At 50.4% G+C, this 20,139-nt stretch overlaps 1 protein-coding gene across 4 annotated transcripts in view; it reads left to right on the top strand.

Moving 5' to 3' along the window:
* The window catches only part of DNMT3A (DNA methyltransferase 3 alpha), a 110,321-nt gene that overhangs the window by 71,178 nt on the left and 19,004 nt on the right, over window positions 1–20,139 (top strand). The window contains exon 1 of one of the 4 annotated variants that reach the window (XM_025354568.1): window positions 20,024–20,139. The exons of the other annotated variants lie outside the window; for them this stretch is intronic. Within the exon in view, the coding sequence (XP_025210353.1) occupies window positions 20,136–20,139 (4 nt within the window). The 5' untranslated portion in view covers window positions 20,024–20,135. Of the gene's footprint in view, window positions 1–20,023 lie in introns of those variants that run through there. 4 annotated transcript variants of the gene reach the window in all.

The raw sequence follows: 20,139 nt of genomic DNA, 5'->3' as shown, positions 1-20,139 counted from the left end.
CAAAAAACTAGCTGGGCGAGGTGGCGGGCGCCTGTAGTCCCAGCTACTCAGGAGGCTGAGGCAGGAGAATGGCGTAAACCCGGGAGGCGGAGCTTGCAGTGAGCTGAGATCCGGCCACTGCACTCCAGCCTGGGCGACAGAGCGAGACTCCGTCTCAAAAAAAAATAAATAAATAAACAAAACGGACTTTGTAAAACTCATGAACATCTTCGAACATATGCAGAAGCAGAGAGTAGTGTAACGACCTCCCATTGCCATCACCTGGCTCCAGCAATTCTCAAAAGATTTTCTAGTAAGTCTTCAACCCCTGGCATTTGCATCCCCACTCCCAACCAATGAAGGTAACAGTAGGCATTACCAGAAAAACCAGAATGTTGATTTAATTTAAAAGACTTTAGTACATGTGACTTGCGATGTGGAGATCTCCAAACAAAATATATTTTCTGCTAATATAACATTATTCCTTATTCATATGCTATAATTAAAGAATTCCACGAGTTCTAGTACAAGTTTTAGAACTACTGATCTCATTTTCAGACTAGGTGACTTGGGGTGACCAAGTTTGATAACTGGCCATAAGCTCACAATGAAGAATTGGGAACAGGACTAGAATGGAATTAGAATTTAGGTTTCCTGTTCTGACGTGGGGCCCAGCCCCTGACTGTCACACAGTCTTCTCCTGGGCTATGCCTGGGGTTAGGGAAGGGCTAGATGCAGGTATCAAGAAGATTGGGAAAACACAGGTAGCTTTCAAGATTCCCAACTCCCCCTCAGACTCAAGAGTAGCAGCTGTTGCTATCAGGCCTGTTTTCTTTGTTTGTTTGTTTGTTTTCGAGATGGAGTTTCGCTCTTGTTGCCCAGGCTGGAATGCAATGGCTAGATCTCGGCTCACTGCAGCCTCTCCCTCCTGGGTTCAAGCGATTCTCCTGCCTCAGCCTCCCGAGTAGCTGGGATTACAGGCACCTGCCAACACACCCGGCTTTTTGTATTTTTAGCAGAGATGGGGGTTTCACCATGTTGGTCAGGCGCGAACTCCTGACCTCAGGTGATCTGCCCGCCTTGGCCTCCCAAAGTACTGGGATTACAGGCGTGAACCACTGCATCCGGCCTATCAGGCCTGTTTTTTTTTTTGTTTTTTGTTTTTTGTTTTTGAGACAGAGTTTCGCTCTTGTTGCCCAAGCTGGAGTGCAATGGCACGATCTTGGCTCACTGCAACCTCCGTCTCCCAGGTTCAAGCGATTCTCCTGCATCAGCCTCCCCAGTAGCTGGGATTACAGGCACACACCACCACGCCTGGCTAATTTTTTGTCATGTTTTCTAAATGGTGTAATAACAGCACAGACATTTCTTCTCTTTTCTCAGTCTCATTTTGCTCTCTGACATTTGAGCCCTTCTGAAACTGCCTCCCTGGGCCTTCCCAAGGCCCCTGCAGGTTCCTCCCCACCTCCTTCAGCTGATCTCAAGCAGCAACCTCTGTTAACTGCATCCCCAGATCTCCACCCCCCACCCTCTGCCAGTGTTGATCCACTAACCACTTACCCACCCTCCTAGATCCAACTACCCACCTCCTCCCAAAAAAGGCACCTCCCCTCCCGACAAACCACCCAGCCTTCAGGACCCAGCTCCAGCTGTTCCCCAGACAATATCACTTGAAGGGCCAGCCAGCACTTCCTAATCTCAGGATGCAACGCCTGCAACCCTTCATTCAGGGCACCTTTACTTAGCCGATTTCCAGAAGCCTCCACAGCTGAGCGACACGTAAGATACTGGGGCTACCGAAGGCATAGAGGATTCCTAGTTTTCCCGTGATAGGATGAGGGCTCATAGCGCCTGCAGAAAAAGCTGCCCTGAACTGGGCATAGACAACGAACGCTGCCTGGGGTCATCTATGCATCAGCAGGAGGTGGCTTCTGGCTTTTGACGGTTGAACTGGAATTTAGGGGAGGGGTGAGGAAGGCATTTCAGAGGGAGGAATATAGCAAGCACATGCCTCCCGAGGCACAAGACACATGGGCTTTTCAGGAACGAGAGTTTGTTGTGGTGGTGCACAGCGGGTGTGGGCAGAGAGCAGCTAGGAAATGTGGCTGGAAGGTGGGGCGGGGTCAGAAGGGCTCCCGTGCTCTGCTGGGGAGCAGCCACCAGACCCGAGGCTGCACCCGCCCTTCCCCTAGGCTGTGTGCCCCACCTGGGGGTTCTTCCCTCAGAATGCACTCCCCAGCTTAACTTGCTTCTCCTTGCCCACCCTTGTCAGACCAGTTACTAAGTGAGCCCACCCCAGATTACCCACTCCAGGCTTTCTCTCCCCCACGATTTAAGACGACTCAGAATGCCACAAAATGAAAGAACTGGAAAATAAGTGAATGGGGAAAATGAGACATTTCCGCAGTCCCTGAGGCTGAAGTGAGACTTCATGCTGGAGCTGGAAGGAAGTTGTTGTCTTGTGTCTGTTCCATCTCCTGTTGCTCTTCCTTCACCTGCTTACTAGTCCTGTAAGGACTAAGCTCTGCTTTAATCATGATCACACCCTGCTGTAGAACCTCCAGTGGCTCCCCATTGTCTCCCCCATCATGTCAGATGCCCTCTGGCTATTTCTCAAGTCTTCAACCCTGCGACCTCCACAATCAACCCACCCCACTTTCTTTTTTTTTTTTTTTTTTTTGAGGCGGAGTCTTCACTCTGTCGCCCAGGCTGGAGTGCAGTGGCACCATCTCGGCTCACTGCAAGCTCCGCCTCCCGGGTTCGCGCCATTCTCCTGCTTCAGCCTCCCGAGTAGCTGGGACTACAGGCGCCCGCCACCTCGCCTGGCTAGTTTTTTGTATTTTAGTAGAGACAGGGTTTCACCGTGTTAGCCAGGATGGTCTCGATCTCCTGACCTCGTGATCCGCCCGCCTCGGCCTCCCAAAGTGCAGGGATTACAGGCGTGAGCCACCGCGCCCGGCCAGCCCACCCCACTTTCACTACAGTCCTCTAATAGGAGGGTGTCCCGTAGGAGGGGACCTTGCCATGCTCCTTCCTTCCTGTCATTGTTCCTGCTGTGCTTTCCCCAGTCCATTCTTCAGGGTTGAGGCCAAGAGCTGCTACCTCCTCCAGGAAGGTTCCAAGATTTCTCCAGTCCACAATGACCTCTTCCCTTCCCTGAATCCCTGTAACTCTTACTGGGTTTTTGTTTGTTTGTATTTTTGAGACACAGTTTCACTCTGTCTCCCAGGATGGGGTGCAGTGGCACAATCTCTCGGCTCACTGCAACCTCCACCTCCCGGGTTCAAGCGATTGTCGTGCCTCGCCTCAGCCTTCCCAGTAGCTGGAATTACAGGCACGCACCACCACACCCAGCTAATTTTTGTATTTTAAGTAGAGATGGGGTTTCGTTTGTTGGCCTGGCTGGCCTTGAACTCCTGACCCCAAGTGATCTGCCTGCTTTGGCCTCCCAAAGTGCTGGAATTACAGGCATGAGCCACTGCACTCCTTACTGTTAATATTACTTAGCACTGAATCATATTTCATCAGGGTATTTTTCCCTATTTCTTATGTGTTAATCACATCTTCCCCTGTCTGGCCTAATACAATGGGCAGGGAGAACAGGCCCAGTGAATACCTACCGGTCGGCTAAGCAGTTAGGAGGTGGGTGAATGTGGGATCACTTCTCTGGGAGCATGAGATCTTGGGTCTCCACCATGGCAAGGGCTCACACCCTTGATTTCGAGGTGGTTTTTCCAGGGGTGCTGACTGGTATACCTGGAGGATGGCATGGGACTGGTATGGACAGGCTCCATGGGTAAAGTGGGGCCAGAATCTCCTCCATCCTGTGTTCCTGTCGTTCTCACCGGGCTTCTGAGCTGAGGAGAACCTTCTTTGGCCTGGCAGAGCTGGCCAGGGCTGTGGGGAGGGCAGGGATGGGGCAGTTCCTCCTCCCAAAGGAACGCAATCCCTTAGTTCCTCTTCCTTCTAATTCTCAGAGCAAAAGGCACTCTGATGGAGGGCTTGAGGGTTTAGGAAGGGCCTCTCGCTTCATTAGCCCTCCCTGTAGCTCTGCGAGGCAGATGAGCGCAGAGACCCAGGGTCAGTAGCTGGGCGGTCATCTCGCCTGGGAGGCCACTGACTCCAGTTTGTGTCACTGCTGGTGGTTTTAGGACTCAGTTACAGCACATCGATGGCATGACTCACTCATTAATCTCTTCACCCCAGCCAGATTCTAAATTCTGTCTAGGCAGCAGGTACCATGTCCTACTGTACCTAGAGCACTAGGATCTGGTCTCTTTCCTGCTTCCAACCTGAAGGTAGGGACCCTCAACTCATGCATCCTTATACTTATTAGATGCTTAATAAATATTGAATAGTGATAATGAAACATCTGTGTCTGGAATATCATAGTCTCTCCTCCCTTCCCTCGCAGCACTCAGATACAACCCACTTCCTCCACCCAGGGCTGCCCAGCAGATAGCAGAGCCTTCGTGGACCTTAAGGGTCAGCTGCTGTTTACTGCGGCCTTTGGAGGCAAGTTCAAATACTGCCTTGAAGCCGGGCGCAGTGGCTCACGCCTGTAATCCCAGCACTTTGGGAGGCGGAGGCGGGCGGATCACGAGGTCAGGAGATCGAGACCATGGTGAAACCCCGTCTCTACTAAAAATACAAAAAATTAGCCGGGCGCGGTGGCGGGCACCTGTAGTCCCAGCTACTCAGGAGGCTGAGGCAGGAGAATGGCGTGAACCCAGAAGGCGGAGCTGTAGTGAGCCGGAGATCGCACCACTGCACTCCAGCCTGGGGGACAGAGCGAGACTCCATCTCAAAAAACAAAAAACAAAACAAATACTGCCTTGAGTGAGGTCCCACTTACTGGGTGTGGGACCTTAGGCATTACTTACCCTGTACCCCAGCTGAGGTTCCTCCTGTGTGGATAGACTTGGCTGTACTCTGCATCCCCATGGCAGCAGCACTCACTAGCTTGTTTTCTGCCTCTACCCATTTCTGCATTTAAATTTGTTCAATACAGGCATTCTGGGCACCCTCTGCCCCCAGGGCTGGCATGTGGGAGGTGCAGGGTGAAAGTGTGCTGAATCAATGAACAATTCTCATCTCGGAGTTGTGTGGATTAATAAGGTAACACACAACATTTAAAGCTCCTGGCACAGAGCTAGCATATAATAGGAACTTGGTAATTTTTTAGAAAGTATTTTAAATTACATAAGTATTACACAAATATGTGAAAAAGTCCACCCAAACTTGCCACCCCAAAATTTTATTTTGAGGCAGGGTCTTGCTCCATTGGCCAGGTTGGAGTGCAATGGCATGATCGTGGCTCACTGCAACCTCAACCTCTTGGGCTCAGGTGATCCTCCCACCTAAGCCTCCTTAGTAAACAGGCATGTGCCACCACACTCGGCTAATTTTTAAATTTTTTGTAGAGATGGGGGTACCCTTATGTTGACCAGGCTGGTCTTGAACTCCTGGGCTCAAGCAGTCCTTCTGCCTCAGCCTCTCAAAGTACTGGGATTATAGGCATGAGCTACCACACCTGGCCTGAAAAATCAATTCCTTCACCAGACGTACTTGATGCTGTCAGTTTGATGTATGTCATGATTTTTTTCTATCTGTGTGTATGCGTGTAAATACATAATTTTGCTTCAGGGTTTTCCTTTTCTTTTTACACAAATGGAACTACACTGTAGTTTCGTTTTACAGCTTGGTTTTTGACTTCCAGTAAGTCTGTGCAGTCTAGCCACGTAATTACTATTATATTCCACCATATGGATTCCCATGGTTTTATTTAGCCATTCTGATACTGGTGGGCATTTATGTTGTTTATGATATTTTACTATTTAGCATTGCAGCTGTGAACATCCTTGGTCATACATCTTTGTGCATCTGTTTCTCTAAGATAGATACCTAGAAAGAAAAAGGTCTAGTTGAAGGGAATGTGCATTTAACATTTTATGAAATCTGCCAAACTGCCCTCTAAAAAGGGCACTGCCAATTTATGCTTCTGTGAACAGGGTATGAGAAGACCTTTGCCAACATCAGTATTTTGCTAGTCAAATGGGTGGGAAAATAGTATCTTGTTATGCTTTTAATTGGCATTTCCCAGATAATAAGTGAGGTTGAACATCTTTTCCTATGTTTATTGGCCATTTGTGCTGCTGCTTCTTTGAGCTTAGCAAATGTTGCCTCCTCTGACTTTACAACCCTGCAGTCTCAACAGACTGTGCTTCCTGTCCGCCCTGGGGAGAGCAGGCCATGAATGTCCAGAAGGTCCCCCCTGCTGTGCCATATTCCATTTAATAAGCAGTCACTCCGCACCTACTAAGTAAAGGGGCCTTGTGCTAGAGGCTGTGGGAAGGAGGAGATGAATAAGGTGTGATCTCCTGGGCTTTAGTCTAGTTCAGGAGAAATGGCAGTGCAAAGTAGACCAGTAAAGGCTCCAACCAAATTATTAGCCAACTGTATGGGTAGCAGCTTTAGGGTATTTGGACTGGAAGACATTCCTCACTTATTTGCCATACCTGACCTTTTGCAGGGTGGCCTCAAAAATAACATCCCCCTTGAAGGAGAGGATGATGTTTGGAGTAGGCACAGCAAGTATACTTTACCCAAAGGCTGAACAAGTTCTAGAGGCTCCCATGACAGCCTGTAACCAGTAGTGACTTCGAGGGCTGGCCTTTACCATAGGCTACGAACGTTGCCACAAAGGGACTCCCCATTGTCCTGTAAGTAGATGGGTTGGTTGCGCACCGGATTCTTCACTTCTGGGGCACAGAGAGAACAGCTCTTAGAACAACCCCTACTTTTTAGTGGTGAGAAAAAAAGAGGCAGGGTGGGGTAGGCGCCTGACTAGTAGCTGGCCCAGGGCCAGCTCCTGGCCACAGCAAAGCCTGAACCAGGGAAAGGGTGTTGAACTTTACTGAGCACCTACTTTACATCAGGCACTATGCCAGGAGCATTAGCTTTTACCACAATCCTAAAACATGTTACCTGGATTTAATATATAAGAAACCTTTTTTTTTTTTGTCTTTGTTTTTATTTGAGATGGAGTCTCACTCTGTCACCCAGGCTGGAGTGCAGTGGAGCGATCTTGGCTCACTGCAACTGCTGCCTCCTGGGTTCAAGCGATTCTCCTGCCTCAGCCTCCCGAGTAGCTAGGATTACAGGCTCCTGCCACCACACCCAGCTAATTTTTTGTATTTTTAGTAGGGATGGGGTTTCACCATGTTGGCCAGTCTGGTCTCAAACTCCTGACCTCATGATCCGCCTGCCTCAGCCTCCAAAGTGCTGGGATTACAGGCATGAGCCACCGTGCCCGGCCAGAAGTATTTTTTAACCTCTATTTTGCTATTAGAAAACTAAAATTGCCGGGCGCGGTGGCTCAAGCCTGTAATCCCAGCACTTTGGGAGGCCGAGACGGGCGGATCACAAGGTCAGGAGATCGAGACTATCCTGGCTAATCCAGTGAAACCCCGTCTCTACTAAAAAATACAAAAAACTAGCCGGGTGAGGTGGTGGGCGCCTGTAGTCCCAGCTACTCCAGGAGGCTGAGGCAGGAGAATGGCGTAAACCCGGGAGGCGGAGCTTGCAGTGAGCTGAGATCCGGCCACTGCACTCCAGCCTGGGCAACAGAGCGAGACTCCATCTAAAAAAAAAAAAATAAAAAAAAAACAACTAAAATGTATCTAGGTAAGTAGGTTGTGGCCACATGGGTATCCTAATGGAGTGGCCCAGTGGGCCAGACTAGACTCCAAATCTCACCTTGCTTCTATTGTGTACCCAAATGACTCACCTACACTCCCAGTTTTCCTGGTTTCCTGGCTTGGAAATTGTCATGAAATTGAAGAATGCACTTAGAAGAGAGGGAGAGAGTTGGCCTGGCTTTCCAGCCTGCCGCATGCTCTTCCCGCCCCTGGCCTGCAGTTGTTGGGGCTGTTCCCCGTGCCTCTTTGCCAGGAGGCTCGGGTCCCTTTCAGCCTCCCCGACCACCCCTCCCAGCTCTACTCATGTGGTCCTGAACCCTTGCCCTTGAATTGCTGTTTTTTCATGACCATATGGATGATGTTGTGAAACTGGATTAAGAAAATGTTGGAATGAGATTTGGGAGGCCTGGTTTCTCGTCTCAGCTTCTGCCCCTCCTTAGCTATGGATGTGAGGAGGTCTTTCTGCTTTCGGCATTTTAGTTTCCTGGTTTATAATGTGACAGAAATAAATGAGATGACCCCAGAGATTGTAAAATTCCATCATGGCAGGTTGGGGGGTGAGACTAGAATCATGATCTGCACTCTCTTTGTTACCTAGATTACCTTGTATATAAATTCTAAATTAAATATTTGAGTGAATTCTCAGACCTCGCATATATATCTCTTCTAAAGGCACATACATGAAGCATCCTTATAAAAACTCTTTTTTTTTTTTTTTTTTTTTGAGACGGAGTCTCGCGCTGTGTCACCCAGGCTGGAGTGCAGTGGCGCGATCTCGGCTCTCCGCCCGTCTCGGCCTCCCAAAGTGCTGGGATTACAGGCTTGAGCCACCGCGCCCGGCCTATAAAAACTCTTTTTAGCTGGGCGTGGTGGCTCACGCCTGTAATCCCAGCACTTTGGGAGGCCGAGGCGGGCACATCACGAGGTCAGGAGATCGAGACCATCCTGGCTAACACAGTGAAACCCCGTCTCTACTAAAAATACAGAAAATTAGCCAGGCGTGGTGGCAGGCGCCTATAGTCCCAGCTACTCTAGTCCCAGCTACGTGGGAGGCTGAGCCAGGAGAATGGCGTGAACCTGGGAGGCGGAGCTTGCAGTGAGCCGAGATCACGCTACTGCACTCCAGCCTGGGCGACAGAGTCAGGCTCCGTATCAAAAAAAACAAAAAACCAAAAACTATTTTTAAAAAAAACCTTTGATCCAGCGCAGTGGCTCACGCCTGTAATCCCAACACTTTGGGAGGCCAAGGCGGGCGGATCACTTGAGGCCAGGAATTCGAGACCAGCCTGGCTAACATGGTGAAACCCCATCTCTACTGAAAATACAAAAATTAGCTGGGCGTAGTGGCACATGCCTGTAATCCCAGCTACTTGGAAGGCTGAGGCACAAGAATCGTTTGAGCCAGAGTGGTGAAGGTTGCAGTGAGTCAAGATTGCGCCACTACACTCCAGCCTGGGCGACAGAGCGAGACCCTGTCTCAAAACAAAACAAAACAAAAAACCCAAAGGGTTGTCCAGCCTTTACTGAGCAGATACTGTGTGCTCAGTCTTTAAGATACCACCTTGTGTGTCTGGGTGTCTACTATGTTCCAACATTTTCTAGACACTAAGGAAGCAAATTTAAAGGTAAGTCAGAATCCCTACCCTCCCCTGCGAGAGGTTGGTAGTAAATGAATGAATTGTGCTGTAGCCAGGGCAGGGTTGTTTTAGAAATACTGAAGGAGGGACTATGCAAGCAACTCCCTAGCCCTACCTAAGGACCTCAGGGAAGGCGGTGCCCAGGGAGAGGCAGTGTACCGCCATTGACCTGAACAGGACTGCTTGGCAGGGACAGTGGGGGAAGGGCATGGAATGGGGTCTGAAGGGAGATGGTCAAAGAAATCCTCTAGGAGTTTGGAGTCTAGAGCACCTCAAGGTTTCTCCAATATTTAGGCCAACTTTAACTTTCCCATAGCACTGTCTATGGGGCTGACAAAGCAGAAAATATAATGGCCAATATTCTCTCTGCTTTAAAAACCAGACTGCTTGTCAGGGAGGCCGTGGGATGTTCAAGTATGGGGTGGTCTGCCAGAGCCCTCTGTGCCACTTTATTAAGGGGCGAGTACACTAGTTAAAGGAGTTAATGAACCTCAGTACTTACTACTTATTGCTTAGTAATTCTGTACTTAGTAAATACACATATACTATGCTAGTGGTGGGGTTGGGGGAGACCAGTTGGATACAGTCCCTGTCCCAGAGGCAGATATTGTCAAGTGGAGGAGTCAGGAATGTTCCCAACAAGCCTCAGTGGCAGGCAGAGCGTGGGGCTTGCTCTGTGCTCCTGTGTAATAAGAGCCCAACATGAATCATAAAGGAGCATGAGAGAAGCTTCCTGGAGGAGGCAGGCATCCTTTGAGAATTTCAGTAAGTGCAAAAGAGGCTGGGTGCAGTGTAATCCCAGCACTTTGGGAGACCAAAGTGGGAGGATCGCTTGAGCCCAGCAGTTCAAGACCAGCCTGGGCAACGTGGCCAGACCCCCTCTCTACAAAAAAAAAAAAAAATTTAATTAGCTGGGCATGGTGTTGTGTGCCAGTGGTCCCAGCTACTCAGGAGGCTGAGGTCGAGGCTGCAGTGAGCCGTGATCATGCCACTGGACTCCAGCCTGGGTGACAGAGTGAGATACTGTCTCAAATAAATAAATAAATTACTTAATTAATTAATTAAAAGTGTAAAAGAGGAGGAAGGCATTTCAGGAAAAGGAACGACTGAGGGCAAAGAGAAGGAGGCACTTTTGGGTTGTTTAGGGAATAGTAGATCTGGCAATAGGGTGCAGGGCTTAGGGAGGATGGGTAAGAAGAGAGAGAACTAGAAAGCAAGGTGGTCACATCCTCAAGGGTCTTCCTGCTATAGCGAGAAATTTAGGCTTCGTTGTGCAGTGGAGAGCAGGGGTGGAAGAGAATTGGACATGCAGTTTAGGAAGATAACCTGGCAGGATGGTAAGGATTCCCCAGAGAGGGGAAGTTTAGAAGCAGGACCAGGTAGGAGAACATTACATTTGGCCTTGATTGAGGGTTGAGGTAATGAGAGGCAGACTTGAAAGAATTGCTAGAACTGGTCCTGGTTGGAGGGGAGGGAAATATTTGCCTGGTATCGGGGGCTGGGGCTGGGGACAGGGTTCATTATCTGAGCTAGAGAATCCTGGAGGAAGAGCAGGTTTGAGGCAGGATGATGGAGTGAACTTTTCATTTTCTTATGTATTCTGATGAGCAGAAGTTTTTAATAAAGTCCAACTTACCCATTTTTTTCTTTTATTGGTCAGTTTGTGTGTGTTATCTCTCAGAATTATCTGTCTACCCCAAGGTCATTAAGACATTTTCTCTTAGGAGGGGGTGGATTTTTGAGTGAGGGTTTGGATAAGCTGCTTTTGAGAAGCCAGCAGATTGGTGTCCATGGGGACAGGTTTTTTTTCTTTTTGAGACAGAGTCTCTGTCGCCAGGCTGGAGTGCAGTGGCACAATTTCGGCTCACTACAACCTCTGACTCCCTGGTTCAAGTGATTCTCCTGCCTCAGCCTTCCGAGTAACTGGGACTACAGGCACGTGCTGCCACGCCTAGCTAATTTTTGTAATTTTAGTAGAGATGTTGGCAAGGCTGGTCTCAAACTCCTGACCTCAGGTGATCCACCCACCTCGGACTCCCAAAGTGCTGGGATTACAGGCATGAGCCACCATACCTGGCCACCTCTGGCTAATTTTTGTATTTTTAGTAGAGATGAGTTTTCACCATGTTGGCCAGGCTGGTCTCGAACTCCTGACCTCAAGTGATCTGCCCACCTTGGTCTCCCAAAGTGCTGGAATTACAGACGTGAGCCATCACGCTGGGGCTATGTTAATTTTTGAGACAGAGTCTTGCTCTGTCGCCCAGGCTGGAGTGCAGTGGCATGCTCTGATCGTAGCTCACTTCAGCCTGGAACTCTTGGGCTCAAGTGATCCTCCCACCTCAGCTTCCCAAGTAGCTGGGATTACAGGCACGTGCCGCCACGTCCTCTGTGGAGCCCTTTCTGACTTCCATCAACTCCCTGCGGCCACCCCGCATCCTTCACCTCTCAGTCGGCACTCTGTCCCAGGCCAACTGCATGGTGTGTGTGTGTGTGTGCGCGCAAGTGTGCGTGTGAATGTTACCATTTTTCTGACTTGCCATTCTTCAATAGCAACTCTACAGATGCCACAGCTCTTCCCTGTTCCTCTTTAGTCCATGAATGGTGGGCAGTATAAATATTATTTTCACTTGCAACTCAGATGGATTGAGCAAAAACAGGAATAACAGCTCAGCTGCCTGTATATTTGATGCTAGATGCTATTGGAAAGGCAGCTTTGTGAGGCAAAAAACAAACAAACAAACAAAAAAAAAAACAAGAATTGAATGAACTTGCTTATATACCAAAGATGCTCTTAGACTTCAGTGTTTCTCAAAGGGTGGGATTGTGTGCTATCCCACCAGAACCACCTGGGCAGTGCATTAAAAAGGCACACTCCTGGAGCAGAAGCTCTGGGGCAGTACCTGTAGGTCTGATTTTCTAGCCAGCCCCCCAGATGATTCTGGGACTTACTACAGCTTGAAAACCACCAAGCTTCAGATGATTAGAAGTAAACCAAATCTGGCACAGATGAGTCCCACACAGATGTATCGGTAGATGTAGTTATTGTATCACCTACATTGGCAGTGGGGGCCTCTCTGCACATTTTGCTTAAACATGACTACCTGGGCCAGGTTAATCACGTTGGGAATTTAGTGATGTGCCCAGCACGGGTGATTGATATGGCCTGGGTTGCCAGTCTAATCTTGAATAACAAGCAAGGAAGAAGTACGGACTCTAAGGCGGCAGACCTAGGGAACAGTTTCCAAACAGGGTTTGGGGGAAAAGACCGGAAAGGACTTGGTACAGGAATTTAAATGTTTCCTTTCGGATGGAGATGGCAGGGTTCCCGCTGTTTTCAGCAATAGTTACCGCAATGCCTGTCTGCTGGGATCCTCTGGAGTCTTCTCTTTGGACCCTGAAACTTGAGAGGGTCTGCATGCCTGAATCTGAATGCGGCTCCTTTAGGCCCCTCCCTTTGACCCCCGGAGCCTGGAGAAGGGGTGGGGGAAGGGTGGGGAAAACAGGCCTGGCTGTTAAGGTTTACCAGGTTCCTTCTGGCCCACACGCCTCTTAGTATAAACTTAACACTTTTCTCCAGGGTCCAGTTTCTAAAGCAAAGTGACAGCATCGACACGTCCCTAAAGCAAACTTGTCATGAAGTCCCTCACCTCTCAAATGTGAGTCCCTCCTGGCTTCCTTTGATCTTATCTGTAATATTTAGCAGATACATGTGATTCCATTAGGCTAGTTAGGAAACCAAGACCCAAAGAAGCTAGGGGTTATTTAAGGTCTCGTCATCAGCTGTAAAACGCCCTGCTCAGCACCCTGCTCAGTGGAAGACCTGGCATCCCCTCCCAGTTGAATTTCCTGGTAAGGGGCATGTGAGATCCAGGGTCATGGGGCACTGCCACCCTCCCCCCCCCCGCCATGGCATCTCTGCTCCCTGGCCCCAGACTCAGTCACTGGTAGAGTTGTGCAGACCCAGCAGTTCCGGGATAGGGGGTGGAAGTGAGCAGGAAGGAAGAGCTGGGTTTGTGGAGAAGCCTTCCCCTTATGGGGCAGACCCGGAGCTGTAGGGAAAAGGAAGGCAGACACCAAAGCTTCAGAGCCTGATGGCGCAGCTGCTGGGCTGGGACTTCCCAACATACACCATTAGGGAAGTGTAGGGTTGGCTGGGAGAGAATGAGGGAGCCAGGGGCTCTGGGATAGAGGTGGGGGGAGAAGGGGAGGTGAGGGTATCAGCAAGAGGGAAGGACTGCCTTTCCAGTAGGTGGGCTCCCCCATCCTGCATCTTCCTCTCTTGATTTAGAAGAATTCATCTAGAGTGTCAGTGCAAAAAGCCCCTTACCATTCCCCCTCCCTAACAATACCCTAAGGCTGTGCTTGTGCTTTTCATTCCTGCCCTTCATCTGCCAGGAAGCTCATGCAGTTGCAGATGCCCCCTAGATCTGGCCATTCCTGTCTGAAAAACCTGGGAGGTTGTGCCCATTCCTAGTTTCTGCTCTTTCATCTTCCCTTGAGTCTTCCTGCCTTCACTGATCCCAGCCGCCTCTGAGTTCCTTCGGCACATGTAGAAAGCATCCCTACCACATAATTTACCATCTAATTGCATGCTGTCTTGAATGAGGGCTGTGGTTTCATGTGTGGTGGGTCTTGGGTACACAGTTAGGCTGTGAGTAACAGAAGCCTAGAGCCCCATCGTGTCTACTAGCTCTTGCACCTCTTTGCTTCCCTTCCCCCAAGTCTACCTATTGCAGGTACTAAGGACCGACCAATCCTATCCGGTGTTTAGGTGAGCTTCAGGCAGGCTCCCAGGATAAAGCACAGTTCCCTTACAGGTTCTAAAACTAGACTGGTCAGTGCAGGGGTTAGAGGGGTGCCCCTGCCCGACCGCATTTGCCCAAATGCTGTTCCTCTCCCCAGACTCAGGGAGGAGGTTCTGCTTCAGGGCCCAGGTTTGGGGTGATGGCATAGAGCCCAACCAGGCAGCACACTGCAGTTGCCATGGTGACCCTTTTGCTTTTCTTCAGGAGGATGGATTTCTCTTTCAGCCCAAATCATCTGCCTGGGCTACTCTGAGAACCAGACTCCTAGCCCCCTACCTTCTGCATTCCACCACAGGGGGCAGCTTGTCAGGGGCTTTGGTTTGAAATCACAGTCCAGCATCCAACAGTAGCAGGTTGTGCTTGAACAGGGAGCACGCGGGAAAGGCCCAGAGGAGGGGCTCACCTGGGGCGCATGCCCTGAGGGAGCTGACCTCCATCTCCTTCTGCTACCCCTCCTCTCTCCAGACCACTTCTCTCCAGTGAATGACTCTGACCCTTCCGGTGGGCTGGGTACTCTCTAGGCCTCAGTGTCCTCATTTGTAACAGAGACAGCCAGGGCTCTCCGTGTTTCCACACCTGGCTAGTATTAGAGTTACTCAGGGAGGTGTTAGTAGATTCCTGGGCCCCACCCTGAGCCTGCTGATCTACACAGGTGGAGCCCAAGAATCTGTATTTTTAAAGCCCTCCTTGGGTGATCCAGATGCAATTAAACCAAAGTGAGTCTGGGGTTCTCCTGGCGAGATGATCTGCAAGGCCCTTGTGAAAAGAAAGGAAGCTCTGCCTCTCCGGGCTTCCAGGAGCTTCTGGAGAGCCCCTTACAGGCTAGTCTTGTCAGGAAGCGGGTGTTTCCTGGTCATGCTGGCTAAGCCAAGACCAGACCCCCACCTTTCTCCTTCAGAGAAGCCAGGAGAGAGAGAGTGACAGGAAGGGGGGATGTTGCCATAACAACAAGCTCCAGGCAGAGGCCTCCCTTCCAGGGGCTGGTACTTCACCCCAGTCCTGGTGGTTTCCATGGAGATGGGTTACGGAGGGACAGGGGGAACATTTGCCCCACTTAGAGCATCAACCAGGAGCTGCCAGAAGGCAGAACACCGCTAGGTGCGAGCCTTTGGACCCCTCTGCTCTCCGGGTGCACATCTGACACCTTCCCCCTGCTTAGTTGCTCTCTCTGCGACTGGTCTCCTTAGCAACAAGTCCTGCTAACTCCATGCTGTTGGCTCCATGGCTATTTTTAGCTTCACTGCCAGCAGCCCAGTCCTGGTCATTTGCTTGCAACCTCCATATGGATTGCAAGGGAATAGGAAAACAAAGATTCTCGGCCTCTTTTGGGAGCCCTAGACTGGGACCTCTTAGCAACGATTAGAATTCTTGTCTACGGTTCCTGAGACAACATTGCATTCATTTCAGCAAACAGTTTTAATCTTCTATTTTGGGCAAGATGCTCTAGCCCACACTGCTTCCATACGAAGGTGAATGAGGTCCAGTCCCTGCCCTGTAGGAATATTTAATCTTGTAAAGGAGAAAGGGACAGGAGGGGAGGATAAGGATGAGGGGCCAGGGCAGCACTGTCAAAAGAACTTTCTGGGATGATGGCAATGTTCTAAAATCTGTGCCTTGCAATTCAGTAGCCTCCAGCCACATGTGGCTCTTGGACACTTGGAATGTGGCCAGTGTGACTGAGGAACTAAATTTTAATTTGTATTTAATTCAAATAGACACATGCAGCCAGTAACTGCTGTCCTGGACAGTGCAGGGCTAGAGGAACTTTCATGGTGGAGGTCACTGGCAGACTGGTGTAGAAAGATATGCAGGGTTTTGGTGGTGAAAGTTGAAGGGGAGGAGCCTTCCAGGAAGAAGGAACAGCATGAGGAATAGCAAGTGGGCGGGCAAAGCGTGGGCTTCATGATATCACACGGAGGCCTCCAGATTCGTGGGGGCCTAGAATGTCACGCAGAGTGTTGACTGATTGGCATTGAGGCTTTTGAGCTGTAGGTGGGAGGAGGACAGGTTCAGAACAGACATCCATCCTGACCTCTCTTTTTGTCTGGATAAAGTCTCCCTGGTCTTGGGGTTGGTGGGAATATGTGTGGGGTGGAAAACATGCAGTGACTTCATATGTGTTGCTTTGCAGATGGCTTTATAGGGACCATGGCTTCTCTGATTCAGAGTAGAGAGACTCACATGGTAAATGTCCTGTGGGATGGCAGCAACATCATCTACCCTTATCCTGCCAGAACTGGATTTTATGATAGAGCATGCCACAGAGCACTGAACTTTGAGTAAAACGTCAGGCATGAGCTCCAGGCATTGCTGCTCTTTGGAGAAGTATCGTGATGGCCTAGTGTCTCGTCTCAGTTCTTTGAGGCTGGAAAGTCACATTAACACACTTATGATCATGACTCTTCAAAGACCCAGGAGAGTGATGCACCCCAGAATGTTAGATTTACCAACTGATAACAGGACATGTCCTCACCACACAGATCATAATACTTGTCCTGCTGTTTTCTGCCAACGTACTGGTATCAGAGTCATTGGAAAATGTAATTAAAATTGGAAGTTTGCTTGATGAATATGGGATCAGGGCAGAGAGATGTCCTTCAGAGGTATTTTTATTGGGCTTTGGAAGCCTATGGGATCACTGTTGTCTGCCCACCAAACAGGAACTGTGCCATCATTCTCAGGTCACTCTCTCCGTTGGACCACACTGGATACTTCCTTTCCAGCACCTCTTTTAGGCTCTTGACATCCAGCATATTTTCTTTTCGTCCAGGAGTTCCTCCTTTCAACATACTTTTATTACAAATCCAAAAACATGGCTTATTTTACATGATGCTGGTATTTGAGTTGACTGTCTTTAACTCAATCAAAAGACGTATCTGGTAAACTGCCAGGGAGGTTTACTTTGGAAGCTCAAGAGCACGTGTGACCTGAGGATCCTTGATGATTGCCCCATCTTAGTAAGGGGATTTTTCCTTTTAGTAAAATCTCCCCTCCTCTAGATCTTGGGGTCTCTTCTGCTTTGGGGTGTGACTCTGTGCATTGACCACAAAGAAGACACATCTCTGTTTAAGTGACTCAGTCTAGAAAAGGCAGTGTTTCCTGTCTGCATAGTTACAGGAGAGGGAAAGAAGATGCTCTGGGTTGTTAAGGGGACACCTTTGAGCCTAGGCTTCCTTTAGCTTGTTGGGAAGTTGTGTGGAAGAGGTAAGATTTGACTTTAATGCTAAAGGATGAGAATAAGGAAGTTTGATGGCAGGAGGGAACAGCTACTTAGTATGTGGGCCAAGAGAAAGTGAACAGTTCTGACCAGTTCTGACACTTTGAGTCCTTGCTACACACATGGCATCATTGCAGTCTGATGTCCCAGGACCACAGAATGTGGAGTCTAAGGTGTTTAGCCACGTTATAATGGAAGAGCGGGTATCATACGTGAGACAGTGTCTGAAAAAGGCCGCCAAGCCAGAACCAGAAACTTCTTTTGAGAGGATGCCTGAAATGAGTTCTCAGGCCCATTGACCGGCATGGATGCAGAAGAGGTATCAGTGAGAGAAGCAGCGAAGCAAGTCATACTGCATTCCCTAAAGGTTGGGAGCAGGCAAGAGGGACAAATTCTGGGCTTCTCACTTCCGCTTGGGGAGCCCCGGAAATGTGTACTAGGCAAATACCTTAGTTGTGTTGAAAGATGGGTTGGAACAGAAGAGGGCCTGTGTTTTTGTTTGCTTGGTTTTCGAATAGCTTCTTTTCCTAGCTGTATGGATTCTGGGTCTCAGGGTTGGGGGACTCTGTACCCAAGTCTTTTAAGTAGAAGGCTCTCTGGTTTGGGGTCCTTGCTCTTCAGGGTTTGCTTGCTCTGATGGCCCTCGGGGGGAGGGGAGGCTCCCTCACTGCACATCTTATGACTTCATTATACCAGCACCTGTATGTCCCAGGTGACTGAGGCTGGGAGCCAGGCACCTAGGGAGTTGTCTCATTGTCATTAGGGGATGCTGGCATTCCATGGCCCAAGAGGGCTGATGTCATCACTCCTGTTTTGCAGATGAGACAACAGATTTCTTGGGGGTTAAGTGACTTGTTTAAGGTCATGGTGGTGGAAACAGAACTGAAGTCCAGATCTTTTTTTTTTTTTTTTTTTTAAGACAGAGTCTCACTCTGTCGCCCAGGCTGGAGTGCAGTGACACAATCTCGGCTCACTGCAACCTCCACCTCCTAGGTTGAAGCGATTCACCTGCCTCGGCCTCCCAGGTAGCTGGGATTACAGGCGCACGCCACCACGCCAGGCTAATTTTTGTATTTTTAGTAGAGACAAGTTTTCACCATGTTGGTCAGGCCAGTCTCAAACTCCTGACCTCATGATCCGCCTGCCTCGGTCTCCCAAAGTGCTGGGATTACAGGCATGAGCTACCACGCCCGGCCAAGTCCAGATCTTCTAACAAGTGCCGCTGCCCAAATAGCCCTCTGCTGTTGGGAGCATTTTCCTCCAGTTCCTCGGTTCTTCCTTCTAATTCATCTTGCCAACTGAAACTAGGCTGATCTTTCCAAAATACTCATTCATCTTGTCAGAAAACCTGCGGTTATTCTTCCCTGCTACAGAATATACCCACAGACGCACCTGAAGGCTTGCCATTACCTTGCCCTGTCGTGTACTGGGAGGGTGGAGGTGGGCGAGGGTCTCCTTCCTCCCCAGCCTGGCAGCTCTTGCTCATCCCACCCATCTCACCTCATTCCAAGTCCGATCCAGCCTCCAGGCCCAGTCTGCTCACCTGGAACTCACCTCTAACCTCTTTTGTCATCCATGCCGCCCATTTTTTTCTACTTGGTATTTGTGGCATAGTTACCTTTACATATGTTTGTTTTACAGTGATCTTTTCATATTTCTCCAAGTCTAGTGGAATCTTCAACCCCTGGAGGGCAGAGCCAACAGGGTCTCTTTCTTTATCTGATCCTACAGCCAACGTAATGGAGGGCTGTGGGTGGGGACTGCGTCTGCCTTGGGGGTAGGTGCCTTTGTTCAAGAGGAGGAAGCTTGAAATGGCGGAGGCTGCACCTGGAGGCCGCACCTGGAGGCCCCAGGAGAGGAGTCAGGTCTTCTCGATCTGCAGATGTTTGAGCCTGGGAATGAAGGAATTGCTGAACTTTCTGAAGGAGCGCCCTCGCCGCGACCAACCTTGCAAACAGGAAAATGAGAAATCCAGGGAAGGCCCGGAGTGACGTAGGGGCCCTGGGACTCGAAGCCTGACCTCCTCACGCCGCGCTTTTTGAGGCCCCTCTGCTTCTCTATTCACCTGTAGTGTGGATGCGGGAGCCCCCCCAAACATCCCCGATCTGGAGCGCTCCCAATGTCTGCGCGCGCCTGCTGTCACTCTCCGTCTGTGTGCTGAGTTTTCCTACAGCTTCCTGGGCCTCCTATCTGTAAGCTTTTTCTTTTTTTTCTTTTTTTTTTTGGTTGTGCTTCTGAGAAACTCACTTTTCACAACTTTCTCCCGGCTCTCCCAGGCCGTCCGAAAGCTCCGGCTTGCTTTCGCCCGGACTCCCGGCTCCCTCCGGGCAGGCGGCTCGGGAGCAGCCCCTTCCCTCCCCTACCGGCCCCCCGGCCCCGCGCTAATCTCTTCCAGAGCTGGGGGAGGGGCCGGGCGGTCTTCCCGGAGGCGGGGCGCTCCCTGCAGCCCGGCCTGGGCGGGCCCTGGGAACGGGCGGGGAACGGCCTCGCCCCCCGGCCCCGCGCCCCTCGGACCGGAGGAGAGGGGTTGGCCCAGCGCCAGCGTCGGAGCGCCGGCCCCCTCCCCGGGCCGCTCGCAGCCAACCAGGCCCTCCAGCGGGGCCCACGTGACCTGGAGTCCTAGACAAAGAAAATGTTCCCTCCCTCCCCCCCCGCCGCCCCCCTCCCCTCCCAGTGGCCCCCTCCGCCCCCAGCCCCATCGCCCCCTTCCCCTCCCCCCAGACGGGCAGCTACTTCCAGAGCTTCAGGGCCGGGGCTCACACCTGAGCGCGACTGCAGAGGGGCTGCACCTGGCCTTATGG

The sequence above is a fragment of the Theropithecus gelada genome, chromosome 13 (assembly GCF_003255815.1).
Source record: "Theropithecus gelada isolate Dixy chromosome 13, Tgel_1.0, whole genome shotgun sequence".
In the NCBI taxonomy this organism is placed as follows: domain Eukaryota; kingdom Metazoa; phylum Chordata; class Mammalia; order Primates; family Cercopithecidae; genus Theropithecus; species Theropithecus gelada.
This window is presented reverse-complemented; position numbering and strand designations above follow the sequence as displayed.